The sequence below is a fragment of the Falco punctatus genome (genome assembly GCF_963210335.1).
Source record: "Falco punctatus genome assembly, chromosome: 1".
NCBI classification, from domain to species: Eukaryota; Metazoa; Chordata; class Aves; order Falconiformes; family Falconidae; genus Falco; species Falco punctatus.
This window is the reverse complement of record NC_137580.1, coordinates 108,680,045-108,702,957: the sequence shown is the minus strand read 5'-3', so window position 1 is coordinate 108,702,957 and position 22,913 is coordinate 108,680,045. Positions and strand designations below refer to the sequence as shown.

General features: G+C 46.2%; 3 protein-coding genes across 7 annotated transcripts in view; 1 reads left to right on the top strand and 2 right to left on the bottom strand.

Annotated features, from left to right (window-relative positions):
• Positions 1 to 160: 160 nt before the first annotated feature.
• UBB (ubiquitin B) lies at positions 161 to 2,250 on the bottom strand. Of its 2 annotated transcripts, none has more exons than XM_080384159.1 (2): positions 2,092 to 2,250; positions 161 to 1,468 (listed from the first exon to the last, which is right to left on the bottom strand). In XM_080384159.1, the coding sequence occupies exon 2, from the start codon at positions 1,460 to 1,462 to the stop codon at positions 317 to 319; it is 1,146 nt and encodes a 381-aa protein (XP_080240285.1). In that variant the 5' UTR covers positions 1,463 to 1,468; positions 2,092 to 2,250; the 3' UTR covers positions 161 to 316. The 2 variants fall into 2 exon arrangements, with proteins under 2 accessions (XP_080240285.1, XP_080240286.1); XM_080384160.1 differs by having other exon boundaries at positions 2,120 to 2,140.
• A 6,393-nt stretch (positions 2,251 to 8,643) lies between these two features.
• Positions 8,644 to 12,703, top strand: CENPV (centromere protein V). Its single transcript, XM_080384445.1, has 5 exons — positions 8,644 to 9,615; positions 10,635 to 10,733; positions 11,511 to 11,580; positions 11,976 to 12,090; positions 12,450 to 12,703. The coding sequence occupies exons 1-5, from the start codon at positions 9,365 to 9,367 to the stop codon at positions 12,572 to 12,574; spliced, it is 660 nt and encodes a 219-aa protein (XP_080240571.1). The 5' UTR covers positions 8,644 to 9,364; the 3' UTR covers positions 12,575 to 12,703.
• An 830-nt stretch (positions 12,704 to 13,533) lies between these two features.
• The window catches only part of PIGL (phosphatidylinositol glycan anchor biosynthesis class L), a 62,405-nt gene continuing 53,025 nt past the window's right edge, over positions 13,534 to 22,913 (bottom strand). For 2 of the 4 annotated variants that reach the window (XR_013927636.1, XR_013927637.1), the window contains 2 exons: positions 21,124 to 21,155; positions 15,573 to 15,681 (listed from right to left, as the gene is read on the bottom strand). Coding sequence is in view for 2 of the 4 variants with exons in the window: in XM_080384363.1 (XP_080240489.1) it covers positions 14,325 to 14,423; positions 15,548 to 15,681; positions 21,124 to 21,155 (265 nt within the window). In the remaining 2 variants the exon portion in view is untranslated. Of the gene's footprint in view, positions 14,424 to 15,547; positions 15,682 to 21,123; positions 21,156 to 21,861; positions 21,956 to 22,913 lie in introns of those variants that run through there. The other 2 variants (XM_080384363.1, XM_080384364.1) reach the window with 2 other exon arrangements.

The following is a 22,913-nucleotide window of genomic DNA, read 5'->3' as shown; positions in this document are numbered from 1 at the left end:
GGCAGTAGTGCTTGAATTAAGACTTTAATCCAGATCTGTTTCATCCACAAGATCCTCATTATACATGCAAAGAGACTTAAACTGCCATGGAAAAAAGCCAAAGAAAGCAAGTAATTTAATACACTGATTTTACTACCTTGAACCGAGACAAGACTACAAGTTGTAATGTGCAACAGAAAACTTTATTAGCATTTCAGACAGTTGTTCAGCAGTTACTTCAGCTTGCATTAACCTTGCTCATTTAACTTAAGACATGTAATAACTACAGTGCAAACAAGTGCTACGGCAATCTTGTCAAGCAAGATGCACCATTAACTTAACAGCCACCCCTCAGGCGGAGCACAAGATGGAGGGTGGATTCCTTCTGGATGTTGTAGTCTGACAGGGTGCGCCCATCTTCCAGCTGCTTGCCAGCAAAGATCAGCCGCTGCTGGTCAGGGGGAATGCCTTCCTTGTCCTGGATCTTGGCCTTCACATTCTCAATGGTGTCACTGGGCTCGACCTCAAGGGTGATGGTCTTGCCAGTCAGGGTCTTCACAAAGATCTGCATGCCACCTCTCAGACGCAGCACAAGATGCAGGGTGGATTCCTTCTGGATGTTGTAGTCTGACAGGGTGCGCCCATCTTCCAGCTGCTTGCCAGCAAAGATCAGCCGCTGCTGGTCAGGGGGAATGCCTTCCTTGTCCTGGATCTTGGCCTTCACATTCTCAATGGTGTCACTGGGCTCGACCTCAAGGGTGATGGTCTTGCCAGTCAGGGTCTTCACAAAGATCTGCATGCCACCCCTCAGACGAAGGACAAGATGGAGAGTGGATTCTTTCTGGATGTTGTAGTCTGACAGGGTGCGCCCATCTTCCAGCTGCTTGCCAGCAAAGATCAGCCGCTGCTGGTCGGGGGGAATGCCTTCCTTGTCCTGGATCTTGGCCTTCACATTCTCAATGGTGTCACTGGGCTCGACCTCAAGGGTGATGGTCTTGCCAGTCAGGGTCTTCACAAAGATCTGCATGCCACCTCTCAGACGCAGCACAAGATGCAGGGTGGATTCCTTCTGGATATTGTAGTCTGACAGGGTGCGCCCATCTTCCAGCTGCTTGCCAGCAAAGATCAGCCGCTGCTGGTCGGGGGGAATGCCTTCCTTGTCCTGGATCTTGGCCTTCACATTCTCAATGGTGTCACTGGGCTCGACCTCAAGGGTGATGGTCTTGCCAGTCAGGGTCTTCACAAAGATCTGCATGCCACCTCTCAGACGCAGCACAAGATGCAGGGTGGATTCCTTCTGGATATTGTAGTCTGACAGGGTGCGCCCATCTTCCAGCTGCTTGCCAGCAAAGATCAGCCGCTGCTGGTCGGGGGGAATGCCTTCCTTGTCCTGGATCTTGGCCTTCACATTCTCAATGGTGTCACTGGGCTCGACCTCAAGGGTGATGGTCTTGCCAGTCAAAGTCTTCACAAAGATCTGCATGTTGAACTGCGAAACGTACAGAAATTTCAGCTTTAACTACTTAATAAGATGCAGTCTTTAACTACTTGTAAGAAACAACTGCCATTTCACACTGTAACACCAGTTACTGTTTGTTTTGTATTTATGAACATTTTCTATAAATATTCCCCGAATTTCGACTAATAAATATCTTGTCAGGTTCGGCATGCTGTATTACTCTAGCAGAGTGCTCGCATTACCTCTCGCCAGTGGCTCCCAAAGCCGGCCCAGCCCGCCCCCCCCGCCCCGTAACCCTGCGGCACAGGGACCGCCCGGCAGGCAGCTGCGCGGCGCCGCTCCCCCGGCAGTGACTCAGCAGCCCGCTTCCGGGCAAGGCGGTGCGGCCTCCGCCATCTTAACCTTAGACTCTCTTCCTACTTCCCATAAAATAACGATTTTATTTGTCTTCTACCCCCCTCCTCACTCAGCGACACACTTCAGAGCACGACGAGACTCCGCACAACCCTTCTCCCCCCCCCCCCCCCCCCCCGCCCGCCCCCCCACAAAAATATCACTGCCCCACAAGCACCCGTTTTATGCCTCCCTAGCCACACCAACACTCTCGTTCCTCCCCCTTCGAAACCCCGAAACAATCCCATCTCCCGACTCACGTCTCACGTCTCCGGCCCTCAACGATACCTCTCAGCACTCTCTACTTTGTCCCGTCGCAGCACGGATATGCGCTGTGACGCAGCACCACCCTTATTTATACGGTTCCTGTCAGAACCAGGCTCCGCCCTCGTAAACTGACGTATCCATCCGCCTCCTAAAGTAGTCCCAAGTAAAAGACCACTGTTTTGCAAAATACTCGCCTTTCTTCTCCTGAAATCTTTCTGGAGGGGGCAAAGGGATCCTGGACTCCTAGTGCGGGGCCTCGGACCCTTAAAAATCTGGAAATTTCTGAGTGCGCGGATGAATCTGGAGGCGCGGTGAAGCGGTTACCAGAAAGACCGACAAGCTCGGCAGAGATTGGCACAGCAGCCAAAGAGTGGGTGTTGATTGGTTGGTCCGGGGGCAAGCCAGAGAAGGGCGGGGGGGCGGCTGTAAGGAAAGCTCTGGAAGATTCGGGTGCTACTCAGAGCTGATTGGTGCGCGGTGAGGTCAGCCCTGTTGCTAGGGGGGAGCCGCCTTGCGGAGGCAGATTTTGGCGGGGAGGGGTGTGCGCGCATGCGGGCTGGGGCTGCCGCACTGCCCTGCGCGGTGACGGAGCGGTGCCCGCGGGCATGGCGGCGGTCTCTTTTAGCCCCTTTTGCGGCCCCACACAACGCTTAGGGGAGAGCCTGGCCTGGGCTGGGCGCACAGTACCCCGGAGAACGAGAGCTCTGCAGCACTTGGTGCATGTGTTCTGTTGAACCACTGAGATCGCAGTGCATCTGCCTGACCCCCTCCCCTGGGTGGTGTGAGGTGATTCATGGCAGAGCCTGGAACAGTCTGTAAGGTCAGGCCTGTCGCTGTGAGAAAAAGCCGGGAAGAGCTGAAGTGACCTTAGCAAAACTAAAAAGATGTTACTTAGAAATGTGGCAAGTGTCAGTGACTCGTGGTGCGTCATGCTTGCTGCCAGTGAGCTTGCCCCTCATCACGCAGCCCATTTCCTGCAGCCCTTTGAACCCATTTCAGCCAGCTGACAAATTCTTTAAGCAGCCCATTTCCTGCAGCCCTTTGAACCCATTTCAGCCAGCTGACAAATTCTTTAACGTGAGGTTGCAAAACAGGCCCTGTAATGAAATGCTGACATCTGAAATTCAAATGGTTGTTTACTTGCCTTCAGAACAGGAAGCTTTGATCAGGTTATGGAGCAACTGCCATCTGTGAACTGATGAGGAAACATGCTTCGTATTAATTATGCTTCATCATACCTTTTGGAGTGGCTTTTAACTCATTTTACATCATACTATATCTGGAGCACACAAAATCCAAACAGGTTTTTACGTGGCAGTGTTTTATCTGCAGCTAGCTCCTGGCTTCCCTGAAGATGAACTTGCTGTTAAATCCCCCACTCACAAAGCATAAGCACACAGGTAAAAGGCACGATTTGGCACAGAGCTACTCCATTTCCCCCTTAAAAAAAAAAAAAAAAAAAAAAACAACAAAAAAACAAAACAAAACAATAAAAAAGCCCACCACCACATCCCTTGTGCTTTCCTTTCTCCTAACAGGGCTTGTGTCTGCCAGTGCCTCCTGGTTTACAGTAAAAAAGGAAATAAATCATCCCAATGGCAATTATTCATGATGTAGGAGGGGAAAATGGTAACTGGGTAACTGCAGAGTTCAGAGACAGCTCCATGGCAATAACCAACCTTGGAAATACTCTTCAGCTATATAAATTTAGGAAAAAGGCAGATTTAGGCAATAGCACATTTGTTTTCTTTATGCTGTCGGTGTTTCCAATAGGTTCATTTTGTTTGCATGGTGCAAGGGTGCCTAAATGTTTGCTCCAAGCCTGTATGTCCCAGGCACTGCTCCAGGAACAGTGTCCCCCAGCCAAACAATATCATGGAGTCCTGAGAGGAAGGCCACGAGTAAGTAATATTTAGAAATGTAAAAAGCCACATCTGTTAAGCTGGAGATTAACCACAGGCTAATTTAAAGACTGGCCTGTGTTTGAGGACATCAGGCTTGTGTTAAGGATTTTAATGTGCATGTCTTTGTTTTTTAATGTCCCTCTAGATGGGAGAAATTTCTGTTGTTGTTGGTTTTTTTTTCTCCTCCTTTCCGTGTAAACCAGAAAACACAGGAGCCCTCGTTTTATTTTAAGGTATGGCTAAATCCCATGACTAATCTGCTTTCACTATTGTTGTTCAGTTTCTGTTAAGGTATTCAAATCAAGAGATCACAATAAAGTCTCCACCTGATGGGTCTACAATGGGTAGTTCTTTAAATACCTTGTTAATAATGGCTCCTGAAAAATTCATTCTTCAGGGAAATGATGTTATCCAAAGCAAGTGCAGACAGCAACATGCTGACATCGAATGCAGACTCCATTTTAAAAATAATTATGGATTAAATACATCAGTTCCATGCAAAAAAGCCTCATTATTTTCCTCAGTTATCCCTCTGTCAAAAGAGATAAACAAGAGTTAGGCTTTGTGCACACAACTCCAGAGCCTAGCAGAATTAAACTAATTTCTGTAGCCTTCGGGCAGGGTACTCCACACAGGCCACCATTAGCATTCTGAAGCCTTCACTGATTGGATTAATTTAATTCTCCTAAGTACTAATCTGCAATAGCCATCTACATGCCAGTACAGAACCCACTTCTCCTGTCCCAGGGTGGGCTGAATACACACATAGCTTCTTAAATACCTCTTTTCCTGGCCCTTGGCTTTTTTCCCTGTGGTGAACTCATGCCCCAAATGTTACGTATTTCATACCTGCACAGATTTTGTATACTACTTCAATTATAATGATTATCAAGGTGAAAGGTACTTCTTTTTAAAGTCAGAATGCAGTGTTTATATATTGCAGGCCAGATTCTGCTGCATTTTCAAACATTACATGGTACAGAACAATCTTCCAAGCTGGAGGTGATGGCCTTATGACTTCCTTTTACTGAATTTCAGCTTTACTTCAGAATTTCTGTAGAAAATATTTCACTACCTGAATTTGATACAGCGAAAGGAGATCTGTTTATTCTTAAATGGTGCAGGAACTGTTTTGGTTGTACAAAGCAGATGTATTTAACATACATACAGTGGCAACTGTTCCTAGAGTAGCTCTTGGTGAATAGGGATCATCAAGCAGCTGACTGTGAACTGTATATAAATAAATGCAAAGCTGAAAAAACAAATCTGTATCTTGTGACTGGCCTGACTGCACAGGTGGTTCCAGCCTTTGCCAGGGCATGGGGCCTGCAGTTGGGAATACATACTTCTTTCCAAGTGGTTTCAGAAGTAGGTCATTGGGCAGTAGTACAAAGCAACCTACTTTCAGAAGAGAAGAATCCGGTGTCCAAGAAATGTTTCTAACAAATCTGTACATTCTAGAACACAAGCTAGGTCTGTTTTTAGGTATGTTAAGTCCTAGCAACAGTGTATCGTTTCTACATGAGCAATGTCAAATGGAGCAATCTGTTTATCTTTAGTTACAAGGGTTTAACTTGGGACAGCCAGCCAATCAGGCGATTTGAGTATGTGTACCAAGTTCAGTATGGTACCTTTGTTCAGATAAAAGTAGGGCTACTTGCCAGAGGGAAAAAACAATGTATATTCCTATCTCATAATATTACTCATAACTATCTCAGGACTCTCTGTATATGCCACAGGATAATTATATTTACCTATACACGGTTGTGGAGATAAATACTTTCTCCCCAAACCCGTGACATTGCACCAAGGCCCAGTCCCTGCTGAAGTTCCAGCCACAAGACAAACAGAGCTGTGGCATATTACTGCTTGTCCCTGTACTGCCAAGCTCAAGGGTTACAAAAATAGTCACAGTTCAAAGGACTGTGAGATAGACTGTCATATTATGAGATTACCAAAATAAGACAACTATCTGGGTTTTGTTTTTTAAGCCTTATGCTAAAAATACCTTAAATAAACAAAGTTTTTAATAAGCTACCAACTTCAGGAGCTGAAAGCATAAGAAAAACAAATAGGTATCCAGATTTGTAGTAAAAAGAAGAAAATAATCAATACTCCTTTGCCTCGCTGTTTGTTTAAAGCATATTTTGACTTCGCAGAGCACATGGGATACAGCTTTAAGACCTGGGCTGCCATGATAAACAGGCTTGGGCATGTCTTTGTAGGTCTAAACGATCCAGAGGAACATGTGTCAATTCACTATGCTTCTGATGTAAGACTTCTAAGGGGCATTTTGTAAAGACGCCATCAGCCTAAAATCACAGGTTTGTGCCTGCGTGTTATGCCAGTGAAAGCAACAATTAACAGCTAGGTCTATTCTAAAAATTACTTGTCTGCATCTTTTCAGTCTGCCTCCTGCCTGTGAGTCTTTTGGATCTGATCCAAGCTGCACTGCAGTGAAGGAGCTCTCTTTGTTCACGTTCTCGCTGCTGCTGCGTCTGAACCAATTTAGTATGTGGTTTCTGGGGTGAGGTTTTTCAGCAGGATAGCAAAGAAGCACCCTGAAAAATAGAAAGATAGAAGAAAGAAGTCCTAAACTGTTGTTATTCATTATTATTACGTTTCAATAGAATCTCTCCAACAGCGAACAAAACCAAATACTGTCAAGGCCATCCATTGGCACAGAGGTGATAGCTCCTGTATTTTGTTTTCAGATCCATCTCGGATCTCTTGGTGGTGAGGAGAATGTCCCAAATGCTTCCCCCTCCACAACAGAAAGACTAAGATCCAAGCACTGCCACTTTTCTCCCCTGCTCAAGCCAGTAGTTTTAATTACCTCTCTTTTAAGTGTGGTGTTGGCTATACACTCCTCCTAGTCCCCTGCTTCTTAGATGAAAAGCATCTACAGTTCCTAATTCCCTTTAACCCACAAAAGTGTAGCTGCTTTCAATGCTGCTTTTGTGATGAAAATGCCCTTACAGACAGAATCTCAATGCAGGCTGCAAGCCAGGTCTGCAGAGCTGAGTCATTGTTACACAAGCAGAGCTGAGATGGCACAGAAAAATATCTTTGTACTTTAACATTAAAACACGCCAGCTATTGAACTTCAAATATCACAAGACACCTAAAGAGAACAGTGAGTGATTTACTGGACTTTTCCTCTTGTCCATCCCTTCGTCTTTCTGAATAATTCTTCCTTCTCCATTTTGTCTCAGAAGCTTAGGAGCAAAAGCATTCTTCATCAAGCTACTGGCTTCTACTAAAGTTCTGCAAACATTGCATCAGATCTGGAAGTAATGTACCAGTGAAAGCTGTTAACTGTTTGGGCACTGGGAAATGCCCTGTGCCCACTGACAACACAGTACACAACCACTGACATTTAGGGCTTGAAAATCAGAATACCAGTGAAATTCATCAGCAGCCAGAGATCCACTATGAAGCTCTTGACTTGATTATTTATGTGAGACCCAGTTTTGAGCTTTAAGAGTCCTCTGTAATAAGACATGAAACTAATGAAATAGGAGTAAGAATTTATTTACTATAGCCTTCTGAAAACAAAACTGCATTTTGTTCTTCCATTGTTGTTTTCCAGATCTTTATTCTGAAACGTCACAGAGAACAGAATTTAGCTTCTCAAAAAACATTCCACATTTAAAATATGCTGAACTAATTTGGAGGGGCACAGAGAGAGGTAGATTCGCAGATACTACATGGACTGCACATGCTTGTTTTTTGACTGGAAGTGCTTTTTGAGAGTGTACAAGTGCTAGTGTCTCCTGTCTGGCAGAGAGGAGGTCCTTTGTGTGAACTGATCACTAACAAGCTCCTCAAAGATGTTGTGGCTTTCAGTTCAGGGCAGTGAACTGCTTTTAGAAAAGGGCAGACCGTGTAAGCTGAAACCTGCCATACCCCACACCAATGGCTAATGAATCCATGCTGCAAACTGCAAAGGCTCAGTTTCAGTTTGTCGTCTCCAGTTTCACCTCAGCGACTTTTTCTCCCAAAATATAAAGTGACTAACATGAAATCTAGTGTGACTAAAGGTCTGGGAGTGGCTCAGATCAGGAGCTACAGATGAACATGCTGGCATGGGTCACATACAATGTATTTAAATGGTTCTATTAGGATGAGTAACCAGTACAGAGGTTCGTAGGAGGAGTAACAGGAAATTGCAAGTCGGTGCCCTTTGCTATCATCAGAGAAGAGAGGTGCTGAGCCACGGGATTGTTATGCGAGTCCCGGTATGTGCCATCTCAGGAAGCAGCCTACACACTGTAGTCGCATGTTTTTAAAGCTGTTTTCCAGACCAGAGAATGTTAAGAGCTGTTCCATTCATCATTGTCCAGTTGCTTTGCCATATTGCTGGCTGAGACATGTACCTTTGGAGCCTCTTTTCCCCCACAACACTGTCAGCTCACTTGTTTCCATCTTCCCCTGTTCCCCTTTTTGAAAAGAGCAAGACATTAAGTCCTATGGAAAATACACATTCTCCATTATAAATCAAACAAAATATATTTCCAGTCCTGCAATACTAAGCACAACGATTCATCCCTGGCATGACTCTCCCCCCTGCCAAATGTGACTTGGACATGTACAAGTTTTGTACTTCTCCCCTGCATTGAATAGTTTTACTTGAGAAACAGCACTGTCTTTCAGATGTTCAAGAATAACCATGTCTAAGATATTTACCGCTAGAGGAGTGCTTTCACATTTTACTAAGGGTGGGGTTTTTTTTGGTGTTTGTTTTTTTTCTAAATGTATGCGCTATCTTGTTTTCCTTTTTAAGACTCTGGCGATGGGATTTGTGAGCAGTTGTCTGATAGGAATGGCGTTGGAAGCCGTTTCTCTGTGAGGCTGTTGTAAGGATTTCAAGCCTCAGAAGGGCCAAATACGCTGCTGCAGGTGCATTCTGACACGCTGCAGTGCTGCTGCCTTGTTTCTAAACGAGGGTGGGTGCATGGCAGAGATGCGACACGACATACTTTTAACAGCACCTCAGTTCTGCAAAGCACCTCGACATCCTTGAGCACGTGAGGCATCGTATGTTTATAATTAAAGGAAACCCCCATGCTCGTGCTTGTGGGTACCTGGCATTTCTGCCGTTACAAGCGATTTTACAGGGGAGAGGCGAGCCTGCTTCTCTCGGGGTAAGGCGGCTAGCAGCGTGGGGCGGGATTCTCCCGTGATTCCCCGTTCCTGCCCGCTCCCGCTGCCCACCGCCCCGCCGCCGCCCCCATCCCGGCCAGCAGCCGCGGCCCCGCCGCCGACACGGCCCTGGCGCCCCCCCCCGCGCTGGCGCTGCGTGGTGCCGCGGCACTACGGCGCCCCCTGGCGGGCGCGGCGCACCAGCGCTCGGCGGCGCATGGGGCGAGCCACGGCGGGCAGCGCACGGCGGCCCCGGCGGGGCAGCGCGGCCGCCAGCTCCCCCACGGGCGGGAGCCGCCGGGGGCGAGGGAAGGCGGCGGGCAGACCCCCCGGCGGCCCGGGGGCGCAGGCACAGTCCCCCGGCCCCGGCGCCTTCGATCTGGGGGCGCAGAGCGGGCGCTGGGCCGCCTTCCAGGAGCGGCACCGGCTGAGCTGCGAGGAGGCGGCGCGGCTGCTGCTGGACGCCTAGTGAGTACGGGGCTGGGACGGCACTGCCCGCAGCTGCCCGGCTGGGCCGCCCGGCCCGGCGGCTCCTTCCCCGGTATCCTCGTCCTCCCGGCAGCGTCGGCACAGCAGGCGCCACGGGCTGCAGGAGAGCTGCAGGGCCTGGGGTGGGGGGCGCACGCACCACCGAGACAGCGGCTTTTCATGCTAAAGCTTCTCGTGTTCTAGGGCTTGCCCCTCAAAAACGCCCTTGGGGCCGCCGTGCGGGATCGGCGAGGCGAGGCTCCGCAATCTCCACCCAGTCCCCGGGCTCCCTCCTGAGAGCACAGCACAGCACCGCACCGCTGGGCTGCGATCAGTAACTGTCTGGGGGAGTGAAAACAAAAAAGGTTTTTCCTTTGCATTTTGCGGTTGACCTCGTGGGGTGATGCTGCCCAGTTGCTGTGGAGGCGGCCTGGGGGAGAGGGAGAGGCACAAGCTCAGAAATCCCTCAATCCTGAAGTTCCTCTGCAGTTACAATACAAAATAAAATGCATTTCAAATAATATGTAGAATCCACTTCTCTCAGCTTTTCCCAACTTTTAAATGGAGTATTAGTAGTGCTGGAGCAGTTGTTGGAAAATTGTGGGAAAATTCAGTTCCCAGTTCCAAGAGGGTCGTCTTGTGATAATACCACTTGTTTTCTGTAGGGTTGTGCACGACTAATGCCTGGGTCAGCATTTGGACCCGGACTGTGGCAGGGAGCGTATGTTTTGTATTGCATGCGGAATGTACTTTACTTAACTGTTGCTCTTCATTTCTTCCTTCTCACCATTTTAATTAAACCATAGAAGCAATTGCTGCAGAGGACAAAAGCCATTCTCTACCTCATTCTGGCACTTTTTATTAAAATACATCTGAGCGGATACGTTTTCTGGGGTTCTGCAATTGCTCAAAGCATAACTGAATAATGTAGTTTACGGCCTTATGTTATCTTGGCCCCCAAAAAAAAGAAAAAAAAAGAAGAAATATGATCACAAAACCTCTCTTGTTTCTCTCTCCAGTGAATACAGAGGTTTGGTCAAACACACAGGAGGCTGTCACTGTGGAGCCGTCCGCTTTGAGGTCTGGGCTTCAGCAGATCTGCATGTTTTTAACTGCAAGTGAGTGGAGTTCTTTGTTCCCTATTCTTATAGATGAATATAAGCTCGTACGCTTTTCCAATCCATACCTTAGAGGTAAAGAAGATGACATAACTGCAGAACATCCTCTGAGCTGTTCCATAGGGCATAGTCCTAATTATGTTCTAATCCAGTATGTGATCAGTGCTGGTGATTCAGGTACCGATTCTCCAGGCAGGAGTTCAGGTCTCACATCCATGCTCACGCAGTAAATGTCAGGAGAGATCCAATGAATACAGGTGCTCAGCCATCTGCTTTATTTTTCCTCCAAGTGCAGTGTGCTCAAAGCACACCAATCCTTTTTTGGTCTTCTCTGACCACATGTACTTCAGACTACAACATAGTCTGATGTCATTAGTGATCCCCCTTTGCCTGCAACTAGTTTGCTTTTACTTTCTTGTTTGCAAGGTAGTTAAGGTGGCAAAATTGACAAAGTCTGGTCTGAAAGATTAAATGGATTTCTCAGGGCTAAAGTTTGTCCTGTTAGTCTGTTGAATATATGAAGAAAGAATGTCATGGTGTGTTTGGTGTGGGAGAATACCTTATTGGTGTACCTGTGTAGGGTCAGTCTGTTCTATGGGTGTGCTTACCCAAACATGACTGATGCCATGAGTCCAATTCTGCCACTTACCTCTGTGATGCTAACCAGGAGCCATTTTAGCTGTCAGTGGAATTTCTGTTGTCAAGAAGTCCATGCTAGATCTGATTGCTGTACTACAACTTGTCTGCTGTTTCTAGAAAGGTCTTTTTCTTTTACAGTTGCAGCATTTGCACAAAGAAACAGAACCGACACTTCATTGTCCCAGCATCGCGTTTCAAGCTGCTGAAGGTAGAGTAAGAATGCAGTAAGAGCATGGCCATGAACACGAGCCATATAATCCAGTGTTATCCTCAAACATGCAAGTGGCAGCCAGTTTTCTATCCTGTTTGTCTATGGCTGCTTGGGGGAAATGGCTGAATTTTATGCTGTCTGGTGTGGGTGTGTTAGTGCATCTTACTTGCTGAGCCTGACATTAGAGCTCTTGCAGTTGTCATGCTTGACTGTTATGGACACATGTATATACAAAGCACAGCGGTTCAGAAAAGGAGCATGAATGCAGAACTATCTCAAGTAAAGACATGAAGGTGGTATTTAAAATTTTACATTATTTAGCTACAGGCCCATAGAAAGTAACTAATACATATATTAATGTGTAAAACTTACATTGCTTTTCATTTGCTTAGGGTGCTGATAATTTGACAACATACACCTTCAACACACATTGTGCCCAGCACACATTCTGCAAGACCTGTGGTGTACAGAGCTTTTATACTCCTCGTTCTAATCCAGATGGTTATGGTAGGTAGAAAGAGTAAGCTGTGGTAACCAAAGTTAACCACCAAGCAAACCTTGGATAAAGACTCCATTGGATGCTAACATGACAGCAGTGAGCAGCATGTATCTTAAGAGTTTGTCCCTAAAGTGCTAAACATGTGGAACTGCAGTTTGAACCTGCAGCTCCTCCATAACAAACAGTCTTACCCTATGACATGTGGGTTTCTGCCCATGACTGCTTTCTCATCTAGGCTTCTCAGCCTTACAGCCATAGCTGGGCTAAGCATTTACTGTTCCTCGAGATGCTCCATCCACAGTGGTGCAGGCATCTCCCACACTTTATCTCTGACAAGCAGGTTTCTATGTATTCTGTCTTTCTTCAGGAATAGCTCCCCATTGTCTGGATGATGGCACTGTGCAGAGCATTATCACAGAGGATATCAATGGCAAGGAATGGGAGAAGGCAGTGAAGGAACATAAGACCATCAAAGACATGTCAAAACCCTGACACACCCCTCCAGCAGCTGAACATGGAGCAGTAGTCTGGGCCTCCCTGGATGACGATTGGCAAAATCAATCTCTACATTACTGTTCTCTGTTCTCTGTTTCTTAAATAAATCTTTCTATGCTGCCTGTCATTAATTTGTGACTTTCAGTTTTCAAACTACCTCTGTTCCATAAACTACCCCAGGACTGCTGTTCTGATACTTTGTCCTTAGCTGAGCTCAAGTACCAACACACCCCGCCCCCTTCCCCCCCCCCCCCCCCCAACTAATCTTTGCTTGTATGAATATTCCCTGTGTTTCAACTCTGGCTTATAAAAATGTGCTATATATAAGATAATCTTTTGCATAGGACACAATACTAATTTACAGGTTTTTCTCCATTGACTTCAATTAATTGACCATGGATTTAAAGCCAAATGGGATTTGAAAGAGCTTAGCAGGCTCAAGTTCAGTAAAGCATAGGCTCAAGTTCAGTGAAGTGTAGGCTCAGGTTCAGTAAAGTATTTACACAGGTGCTTTGCTGCATGCAGGAGAGGGGCCACTGAAGTTATTGATGTGATTAAGTACTGTTTTGCCTAAGCCTGGACCTACTCACAGTCTTAAGGCTGAGTAGGCATATGCTTAGGCACTGACTCATGGCCAGGGAGCAGAGTTCAACACCGTTGTACTCTTACAGCAAGGGGGACGTACTTCAGTACAACCAGGAGTTCATTTGTTGTCTTGAGGACAAGAATGTGCTTAGGGCAACAGATCGAGATCTGGCAATTTGGGCTCTGATCTTGACTATGCAATCACTGTGTAGGTCCAGGAAAGGTGCCTCCTGTAGATGTCAGCCCACATGAATGAGTGCAAAGGCCTACAGAAATGTTGAGTATTGCTGACTTTGCTCCACCATGACCCCAGAGAAACCCAAATCACTAGTAAAATCTCTGTATAGGCTAAGAAATGAAACCACTGAAAGCTGCCTCACTTACCTTTTAATATAAAGGGAGAGGATCTTTAACTCTTGCACTTTTTTTTTACATAGGCGGAACAGCTTTTGCAACATCTCTTACCATTTTTATCTCCACATGTGTTCTATAAAAGACCTGGTTACAGCCTGGGTCTCTTGCATCCTGTTTTTACTCTTGTGAGCTGATCTCGAGCCCCATGTTCTGAAGCAAAAAGAAATGCTCATGTTTCATGAGGGACACTGTGAAGCTGGAGCTTGCGACATGTATATGAAAGAAGCAGTAGTAGCAGCAAAGATCAGTGCAATCAGAGAAATTTGTATGATTTCTGATGTTTTATTCGTAAGCTTTGGCTTTTCAAAGTTCTGACTAAGACAGGTCTTGTGGTTCTGGTTTTATCTGTGGAGACAGCATGATATTTGATTTTACAAAAGCAGCAAGAGATAGCTGGCAAGCAGTCTTCACAGCTATATCCTCTTGGGGAAAAATAGTTTGTGCCATTGTCTTCTCCAGTGCAGAATATTCCTGCATTTAACTCCTAATTAGGTAATTTCTTACCCTATTTAAGCTTCTACAGTGAGAAAATAGAGTAGCTGTTAAACCCTGTTCATCTCAATATATCAGGAAACAAGATATTCAGAAGGAAGTTCATACAGCCTGTTTTTTGTAGTCTGAAAGAGTGCTACACAAAGAGAATTCTGTCCTCTTGAGCATGTAATGGGTGAATTTTCTTTAGTCCTGGCCAGGCATTGCCATTTTTTCACTCATTCTTCTACTCCTGAAGTTGTGAGCGATGTCCCTTTTACAGAAGGCGGAGTGAATTGACCATCATATAACGTGAGAAAAGCATATAGATGCAGCGAAACCAGAGGAGCTGGCTGCGATGACACTGCATGGCTCTCTAGAAGGAAAAATAGTTGAAAAAGCATTACAAGAACCTTCCACACCTAATTTGGGGGCAGTTTCCTAGACCTCCTGTGAGGTTCACTGCCAGTTTGTATGACAGCCTGTTTTCAGTGAGCAGGGAAGAAGCAGGGGGAGGTTGAAGGCTGCCTGCTTTATGGGGCCAAAGGGCAGGGAAAGGCCTGTCTGCCCCTGTGTCACTGGTGGTGTGCTGCCTAGTGTTCAGAGGGGTCCTGCTAGAAAGGACGTTATCAGCTGCAGGTTGGTGCTGTGACAGTTTCTTTGTCACATGTAACTCCTCCTCCTTACGTGATCTCACGCCTGGGTGTTCACATGCTAGGGAAGCAGAAACCTGATAGGTGTGCATCTGAGAACACTTTGCATGCTGCTTCCCATCATATATTGCCGACTGAAACAATCTATTTATAGTGCACCAGCTTAAAAAGGTCAGATTTCAGAGGCAAAAAATACAAAGGAATAATACCACCTTTATCAGAACAGTTTCTATACGAAACTCTTATCATTTAGCAGCCTCAAAAGCAGGAAAGTTCCGTCATTTGTGGATTAACAAGACTGTTTGCTGGGTAAATGTTTTCATGTTACGGAAGGAGATCAAATCAGATTCTGATATAGGGAACTTTGGACTAAATATGAGATATCATTCAGCAAAACAGTTAAAAAAAACCCCACAGTAGAGAAGGGAACTTGTAGAGAGCTTTGGACTGCAGGTTCACAAGCTGTCTCCATCTTCAGTTAGAGCTAGGGCACTGTTCCTGGCATGCAGTCAAGCCATTTTTTGACAGGCCACTCACATGTTCAGAATATTATGTTAGATCCAGTCTCCTCTGAAATACATCGTACATCCAGGACACAGTGTGTGTCTACTGAAGATCTTTGAGCTGCAGGTACGCTCAGCTCTGTTTTGCTGGCCACACAGCACATGAAGCAACCTGCCTCATCCGTTTATGTTTTAAAAATCCTCAAACATCATTCATCAGTGACATTTATAATCCATGTATATAATTATTTATCAAGTTCTCTGTGGATATGACACTTCTGACTCAAGTCTTCACAATGACGACAAGCTATTCAAACAGGTTAAGCTGGTACCGCACATCTCACCCTGGCTCGTTCAGTCTCCTCCTCTGTGAGTACGAAGAGCACATCTCTGGGCAGGAGGCAGGAAAAGGGTACGTCCAGGATGGAGATGTACTTCCTGAAGAGATTTACTGATTCAAGCACGAGCACATGGCACCCTAGACAGAGAAAGAGGATAAATATTTCAAAACCACAGTATTCATGTAAGGTACCTATCTCTCCAGGCACAGCAGGTCTTTGCAGGCTCCCCTGTCTTGCTGGCCATGGGGCTCCTTTTTGTGCAAAAGGGGAGCAACTTCTGCTCATGCTTCTACCAGGATCTCTTTTGTGCCCAGTGCCTGTGTATGACTGTACTGGTTCTTGTTCTCTATGTGGTGTGTGGAAAGCAAAGCTAGCTCCAAATACCAGAGGGTTTGGGATTTTTTTTGCTTATAATTTAAATTATTCCTATGTAGTTAGACTCAAAGGGAAAAGCACAGATGACTCTCTTAATGCTGGCACTGTATCATATAATGGAAATTTAAAACAGCAGTCTCTGATTCAGCTACAAAAATGAAATTGCCTCTTTCTACTCCAATTCTTAGCTACAGAAAAAATATTCACAAGATTCAGGAATGGCTGTATCAAATATTAACTCGGGCAGCAGTTACACTTTAACAGTGTTCCAGAATTCATTGCTTAGATGTTTGTGATGAAGCAGATGAAGGTAACATATAAAGTCTCTCCTGGTGTGGATTTTTTTTTCTGTTTAAGGAGCCCCTTGAACTCAAAAGTTAATTGCTATTTTTTTTACCATGGCTAAATTGTCTTCACTAATGAGTTCAGAGCTACTGATGGTCCCATTAAGAGCCTGTAGCTCTCAAGGGAGCTGCTTTGGGATTTCTTAGGGCTTGGAAGCTGCTGTGATTATGCTCCACACTTCAGACATTGTATTAAAGTTCGACAGAAGAGGCCAAAGTCACAGTTTACACAGGTGGTCACATACGCAATTAGATTTGCACCAAGATTTTCTTCAGTGTACCCTTAAACAGTGAAATTATACAAAGGAGACAAAGAACAATGCTGAATTGCTACAGAGCTGCCTCATGGACCATTTTAGTGTGTGAAGCCGGTGCTCACATCTAATGCTGCTTAAGTTGTTATGTCCTGGGCACAAAGCAAACTGGTGATGCTCAAACACCTCTTGGCCCTAAAAGGTAGGCAGGACTTGTGTCCTAAGAGAAAAAATTCTCCAGGACAGGGGCAGAAGCAAACATTTTTTTCCTAAAGGAATAACTACATGAGGTGGGTTTCAGTGAGAGAAATGATGATGCCTCTGCTAGGAGCCTTCTGCGCAGATCTGCTAATGCTTGGGAACCTCATCCCACAAGGAACTGAACAGTCAACCTGCTGCTAACTTCCCTACTAGGGACATTTGGTAAATCCTTCAGTCTAGCCTCTACCAAGCATGAGATAGGAAAGCAAAACTTGTTGCTCTTACGGTGAATGAATTTCCTGGAGACACAAGGGAAGAAGCTCCCCCAGATCTCCAAGGTAGAGCATGGTACATAAGACACCCCACCAGCACCATTCCTTCCCCAGCCACAGGTCTGTGACACATTGAACTCAGGAGCAAACAGCTTGTGTGGGACGATCCTCCACAAATCCTCTCTCAAGTGATCTGTGTCCCTTGCCTCTTCCCAGTGATGCTAAGTCATTTCACTGTGAAGAAAGATCTTGCTTTTATTCCAGCCAAAGCCTGCAATGCCAGGACACAGCCGCCCTGATGGACTCCCTCCAGCACATCTCCAGGATCTTTCAATTAATTTTTCGTCTCTCTCCTTCAAGAGAAGAGAAGGATGTACAATTTGTTCCAGCTTTTCAATGGCCTGTTCCATTCTCAAAGGCAAAACCATTAACTCTTTATTTTAGTATCACAGAGGGCTCCAGGACTGTGCTCCCCCTTCCAGTCCTCTTTCTGTTTTGATCCTGGGACATAACTCCCCAGCAGGGTGGACAGAGCATTCAAAGGAGTTATTTTCTCCTGCTGTGGGCAGCAATGGGCAGGGGTAGAGGCCTCAAGGGAAATCACTGGCACTTCCATCCATCCAAAGGCTGACACGAGTCTGTGCTGTGCCAGGAACGGGAAGGAAAGCTCTCCTGAACCTCCTGGCCATTCGCTCCGGGCCTGCCAGGAGGTGGCGGTGTCCGCCAGCTGCAGAGGGACCGGACCCGCAGCCCCCTCCCTGCGGGCAGTGCAGCCCTGGCTGCCCAGGTTAGGATCACTTTGGGCACCCCTCAGCATTGAAGGCTCTCCTGTATTAACTCCGTCAGTACCACGGCCCTACTCCCGCCCTACTACAGCCTCAGCCATCCAACCCTCGCCAGGTCACCGTGCCCGTCCCTGCAGAGCAGCAGCTGTGCAATGCCATCTGGAAGGACCGATGGCTCTGCCAAGCTCCCTGCAGCAGGTCCCTTGGATGTGCGGGACTGCAGGCAGCTGTGTGACCAGCATGGCCTGGGCCACTTCCCGACTGCGAGCCCGAACCCCGGGCTTGCTCACGGTCCACCTGGACAAATGACAGAGCAGTTACTGTTTAGCTCCCATTACAGCTCGCTATTGCAAAGGATGCTCTACAGCAACAAGTGTCTTGCAGTTACACACAGGAGTGCCCTGACAGTTCTTTTACTCCCACTGAAGACATTCCTTGTTTCCACGTAGCAAACTTGGAAGCAAACTTGTGATGTGCCATGAGCAGGGGAACCACTCTTCCCCCCTTTTCTCTGCAGAGATCCTCTGGGCTGCTCAGCAAGCCCAATCCGTTGGCAGGTAGTTTCAGATAAAAGAATTAGTATGGTGCTGCACTACGGCAACAGCAGAGGAAAAGAGCAGATATGGATCCCCTTGCTCTTGTAGTCAGCATCTGCCCCGGCCACCTGCTTGCTTTTCAGTGCTTACTGGGGAGGACAGGGCTAGAGCAAACATGGGACAACAGGTCTTTCCTCTCCTGGATAGTTGTTAACAGACCCTGGCAATGCCTACTCTAAATGATAGGAAGAGAGGCTTGGTGTAGGGTTACCCACCACTGATGTCTGAAACCTAGGCTGCTCTGTTAACAAAATGTGCTCTACCTTTCCTCATAATTTTTTTCCCTAAGAAATATTAATTCATGCAGCAGTTACACCCTTTTGTTCCCCAAAGCTCAGCAATAAGGGCTCACACTAACTCTAAGTTATTTCAGTATTGAGCAGTCTGACCTCCTGGGCCCCACCAGTCAAATCAGGCGAAGCAACGGCATTCAAGCCTCACAAAATGAAGGGCACTGTAAGAGTCTTCTGTGTTAGTGACACGACAAAGATCTCTACATGCTGACAGCAAAGGCTGCTCCACATGGGAACGTGAGATGAAATGAAGGAGGGAAGGAATGTACAGTCCAGGGAGAGATGGAAAAGGGTTCAGAGAAACAGGCTGCTCCCTGCCAAGCAGGGTAAGAGTAGTGCTGCCATTGATGAGTCCACTCCTGTGACACCAGCAGGTGAAGCTTTTCAGAGCCTGTTGGGACTGTGACCTGGGCAGGATGGGATTAACAGTGTAATACAACCTCCCTAGGCTGGCAGAAAGGGCAAGATCAATATAGCTAGTGGATTAGGCCTAGAATAGAAGTGCGTGAAGCCTGCAGCCTGTTCGGCTTGGCTTTCCTCTTCCAAATCACTTATGCAGCAAGTATGTTTAGAACGAGAAGATTCTTAGCAGACCTATGTGTGCTAAGGGCTTGCACTGCTCCTGACAGACATTAGCACACCAGTTCTTTTGGAAAAGCACTGGTTGTAGCTGGATGGGGCCAGTAGTAGGGGTGGATGCATATCCAGCAGCTGTCTCAGCTTCTTGAAACAAGCCTATGTGCTTGAGCCTGGGCTGGAGAACTTGATTACAGATTATAAAAAGCCTGTTGTGTTTATGCTGGCTAAAGGCATTAGAAAGCAAAGCAGGATATTTAGGGTGCTCATTTGCATATCACTGAGGCAATGCAAGGCTTAGCTGGCTTTTGCATTTGCAGAGAGATTTTCTGTGGATTCCCTGATCACATGGGCTTACAGTGGTTCACCCACAAATAGTTCCCTCTTACCAACAGGAGAGCAGCACATTTCCATGGCCTCAACATGCCTTTCAGCTCTATCCAGATAGCCTCAATCCCAGCACCACTCTTGTTTCATTAAGCCCCTCTGATGCACAGCCCTGCATGCCTGCCAGATCAAATTATAAATACTGGGAATTTCAATGAGACTGGAACTATATTTGGAAGGGCTTAGCGTAAGCAGCAGCATGGGAGCTCCCCGTTCCTTTGGTGTTTGTAGGTCATGTCAGATGTGATGTAATCAGAGCAGCAAGGCTTTCACAAAGCTTCAGGAGTCTCTTGGTGCTGCTAGAGAAATGGAAATGTTGTCTATACGTGGGTCTGTTTCAAACCTGAACCAATCTGAGGCATGGCCCATATTCAGGACCATAGTGTATCTAACAAACCTGCACAAACAGCACATGAGGGTGGTTCATCTAGATAAGGCCTGACATCTTGCAGTGACATCTGCCACTGCAGTTCCTTGTTCTTTCTCTGTACTGCACACACCACACACAGAGCTCTTTGCTGCATCCCAAAGCTGAACAAAGCAAAGGTCCTAGGGAAGAAGTTGGCATTAATACTCCTCTTTCGTAGGTGGGAGTCACAACTCAGTTAAAGTGCATTCTTCCATCTTGGCTCATGCTCTCTTCATCAGATCTTGCTCTGCAACTTGGTGCTAGAAGGGTATTAAAATTGATTTGCTGTGACACATTTAAATCCTACAATGATTCAGGGATTAGCATTAAAGAAACACAGTCTGGGTAACTGCTGAGGGAGCAGGAGGTTGACTGGGTGGGCCTGGTTGAGATGCCTTGCCATGCTCTGTCCTAACAACTGACAGCTTTGTGCTTAAACTAGTTCCATAAAGTTGTCCTTGAGTCAGGCACTGTTTGCTAGAGATAAAGAGTTGCAGATCTACTCTGGGACAGCAGCTAGAAAAGGGGGTCAGGAGCAACCTGCTTTTCTACTTTGCTTCTTCCTTTTCTCTACTTGTATAGAGAGTTTCTCAGATACTTGCTCACCCGTGAAGGTGATAGAAGCCACTCCAGCATTTATTGTGCCAGTGCAAATTTCAGACACCTTTCCCATACTGACCACGTTCTGAAGGAAACTTCCGTAGGTACATGCAACCATTTTTGGCTGAGCTAGTAAAGATTTCTAAGGCCCCTGTCACACAACAACAAAAAAGGCGGCTTGTAAGATGTGACCAGAAACTCAGGGACTGAGCTGGGAGACCTGGAAGTAGCACTCCTATTCATGCAAGACAGCAAAAGGTGTAGACCAGACACTGAATCACATGACTGAGACAGGACAACTCCAAAGGACTGGAAAGTGACTGTAGCTGGTAAAAAACTGCAGGGAGATAAAAGGGCAAGGAAGAGTTCAGCTGCCGGTTTCATTTGCATTGCAAATAGAAATTGAGTTGGGCAGATGAAACCCTGGGCAGAACATTCATGCAAACTATCGCCTAATGCCTGCAGGATCATGGATAGCATGACATACCTTCAGGTAACCTCCGCTCTGAATGCAGGTTCCTGTGAATGAAGAGATACATGGGGGTAAATAATGAAGTTATTCAAATCCTGATTTTACAGGTATAAACCTTGTATGCTAAATCAACCTCTTCTCTTAATATACACATTTACAATGGCTGATCTTATAAGAAAGTTCAGGAGCCAACAGTGGATGCACACGTCAGGCAGTGGTAAGCCTTATTCCCCACACAATTCTGCCATTACTTTCCTCATCCTGGCTGCTGGAACACAGCACAAATAAGCTCCATAAATCCAACTTGCCCTCAAACTTCTCATATTGCACTAAGGGAAACTGCAAGAGGCTGCCAAAGGCTATTCACCTTTGAGAGTCCTGACTCTTTACAGCCTTCTGTCTGCTGACCAGGGGATATTGCCTCAGCAGCAGCTCCTGTTTGAGGACCAGCTTCTTTCTTTCTAACCCATGCTGGCACTGGCTTACAAAGAAGCTGCTTGGACTTTTGCTCACTAAGACTTTGATCTCTTCCTGACTGGTAAGTCTCTGTAGCAAAAACGCGTCCCTTAGAAACAGAACGAGGGGACCAGCGCAGGAAATGTGAACGTGGTGGTACTTCCATCAAGAATTGTAAGCAAATGACCCCGATATGGTGAAGGCATCATAGGGTACGAGCTTAAATTCCTTTTTAATTCTCTTGGCTTTCCTGCTTTAGCCTGCCGTTCATGGCTTCAGAGCACTTATGCACATCACCATTCGCATCGCCTCCAGATTTGGCCCACTGTGGGGAGGGGAGGAAGCAGGTCTCCAGCAGGTGGCACTCAGGGCTGTCCCATACCCAGCATTGCTGTCCACGAGAAAAAAAATATCCAAACAATGGAACATTTGCCAAAAGGAGAAAGGAAATAAAAAAAAGTTATTTAACCCTGTGTAATATTTAAAGAGATTGTTATCATCTTATAGTGGTGTATTTAATGAAGGACAATGTGACAGTTCATGTGTAAATCAACCAGGATGAAATATGCATTATATGTAAACTGTTATGTTTCTCCAGTCACTTTCAAACTAGGATTATCTCTAGCTATTGGTTAAGTTCAAGGAAAAGGATTAGCTACACAGGTGTAGACAAAATAGGAAGCACGGAGTAATGAATACCCAAAGCAATTCAAAGCAAAAGTCAAGCCAGAAATGCAGGTCATGGCAGAACTCAAACAGCAACCAGAAGACATATGCCTTAACTAGATTCTTCTGCCAATGGTCTCCTCTTCTCCAGAGCCAAAGATCTGCAAGCAATACCATTTTCTACTAAACAATGGCCTTACAATACTGACTTGGCCACCTTCTACCCCGCTACTCAAGTCCCACTGTTTTGACAAAGATTGTTAAATGCTGCCTTGTAAACATCACCAGCAACTTTTCAGGGGCAGTGGGGAGGAGGAAGATTTAAGTATCTCCATTAATGTTTGCTCTGCTTTTCTGCCAGTGGTTTCTTCCCCCACAACTAGAATCTGGCCACCCAAAGAAGTGATTCAGCACTTGGTAAAGCTAGCAGGGTGGGAACTTTTTAAAACAAGCTTGGAGAGATAAAACAGTGGTTGTGAAATTTGGCTAACTATCCAAAGTCCTAGCGTCTGCTCTGGGTGTGCTGCTCTGCCACGGAGGGACCTTCAAAGCTCTAACTGACAGCAAATTGAAGGATGTGAAGAGCTGCTCCAAGAGGGAACTAATAATAACCATTCCTGGCCACTAGAAACAGAAGCAAGGAGAGATCCAGTTTGTATGGAAATGTTTCAGCAAGAGCAGAG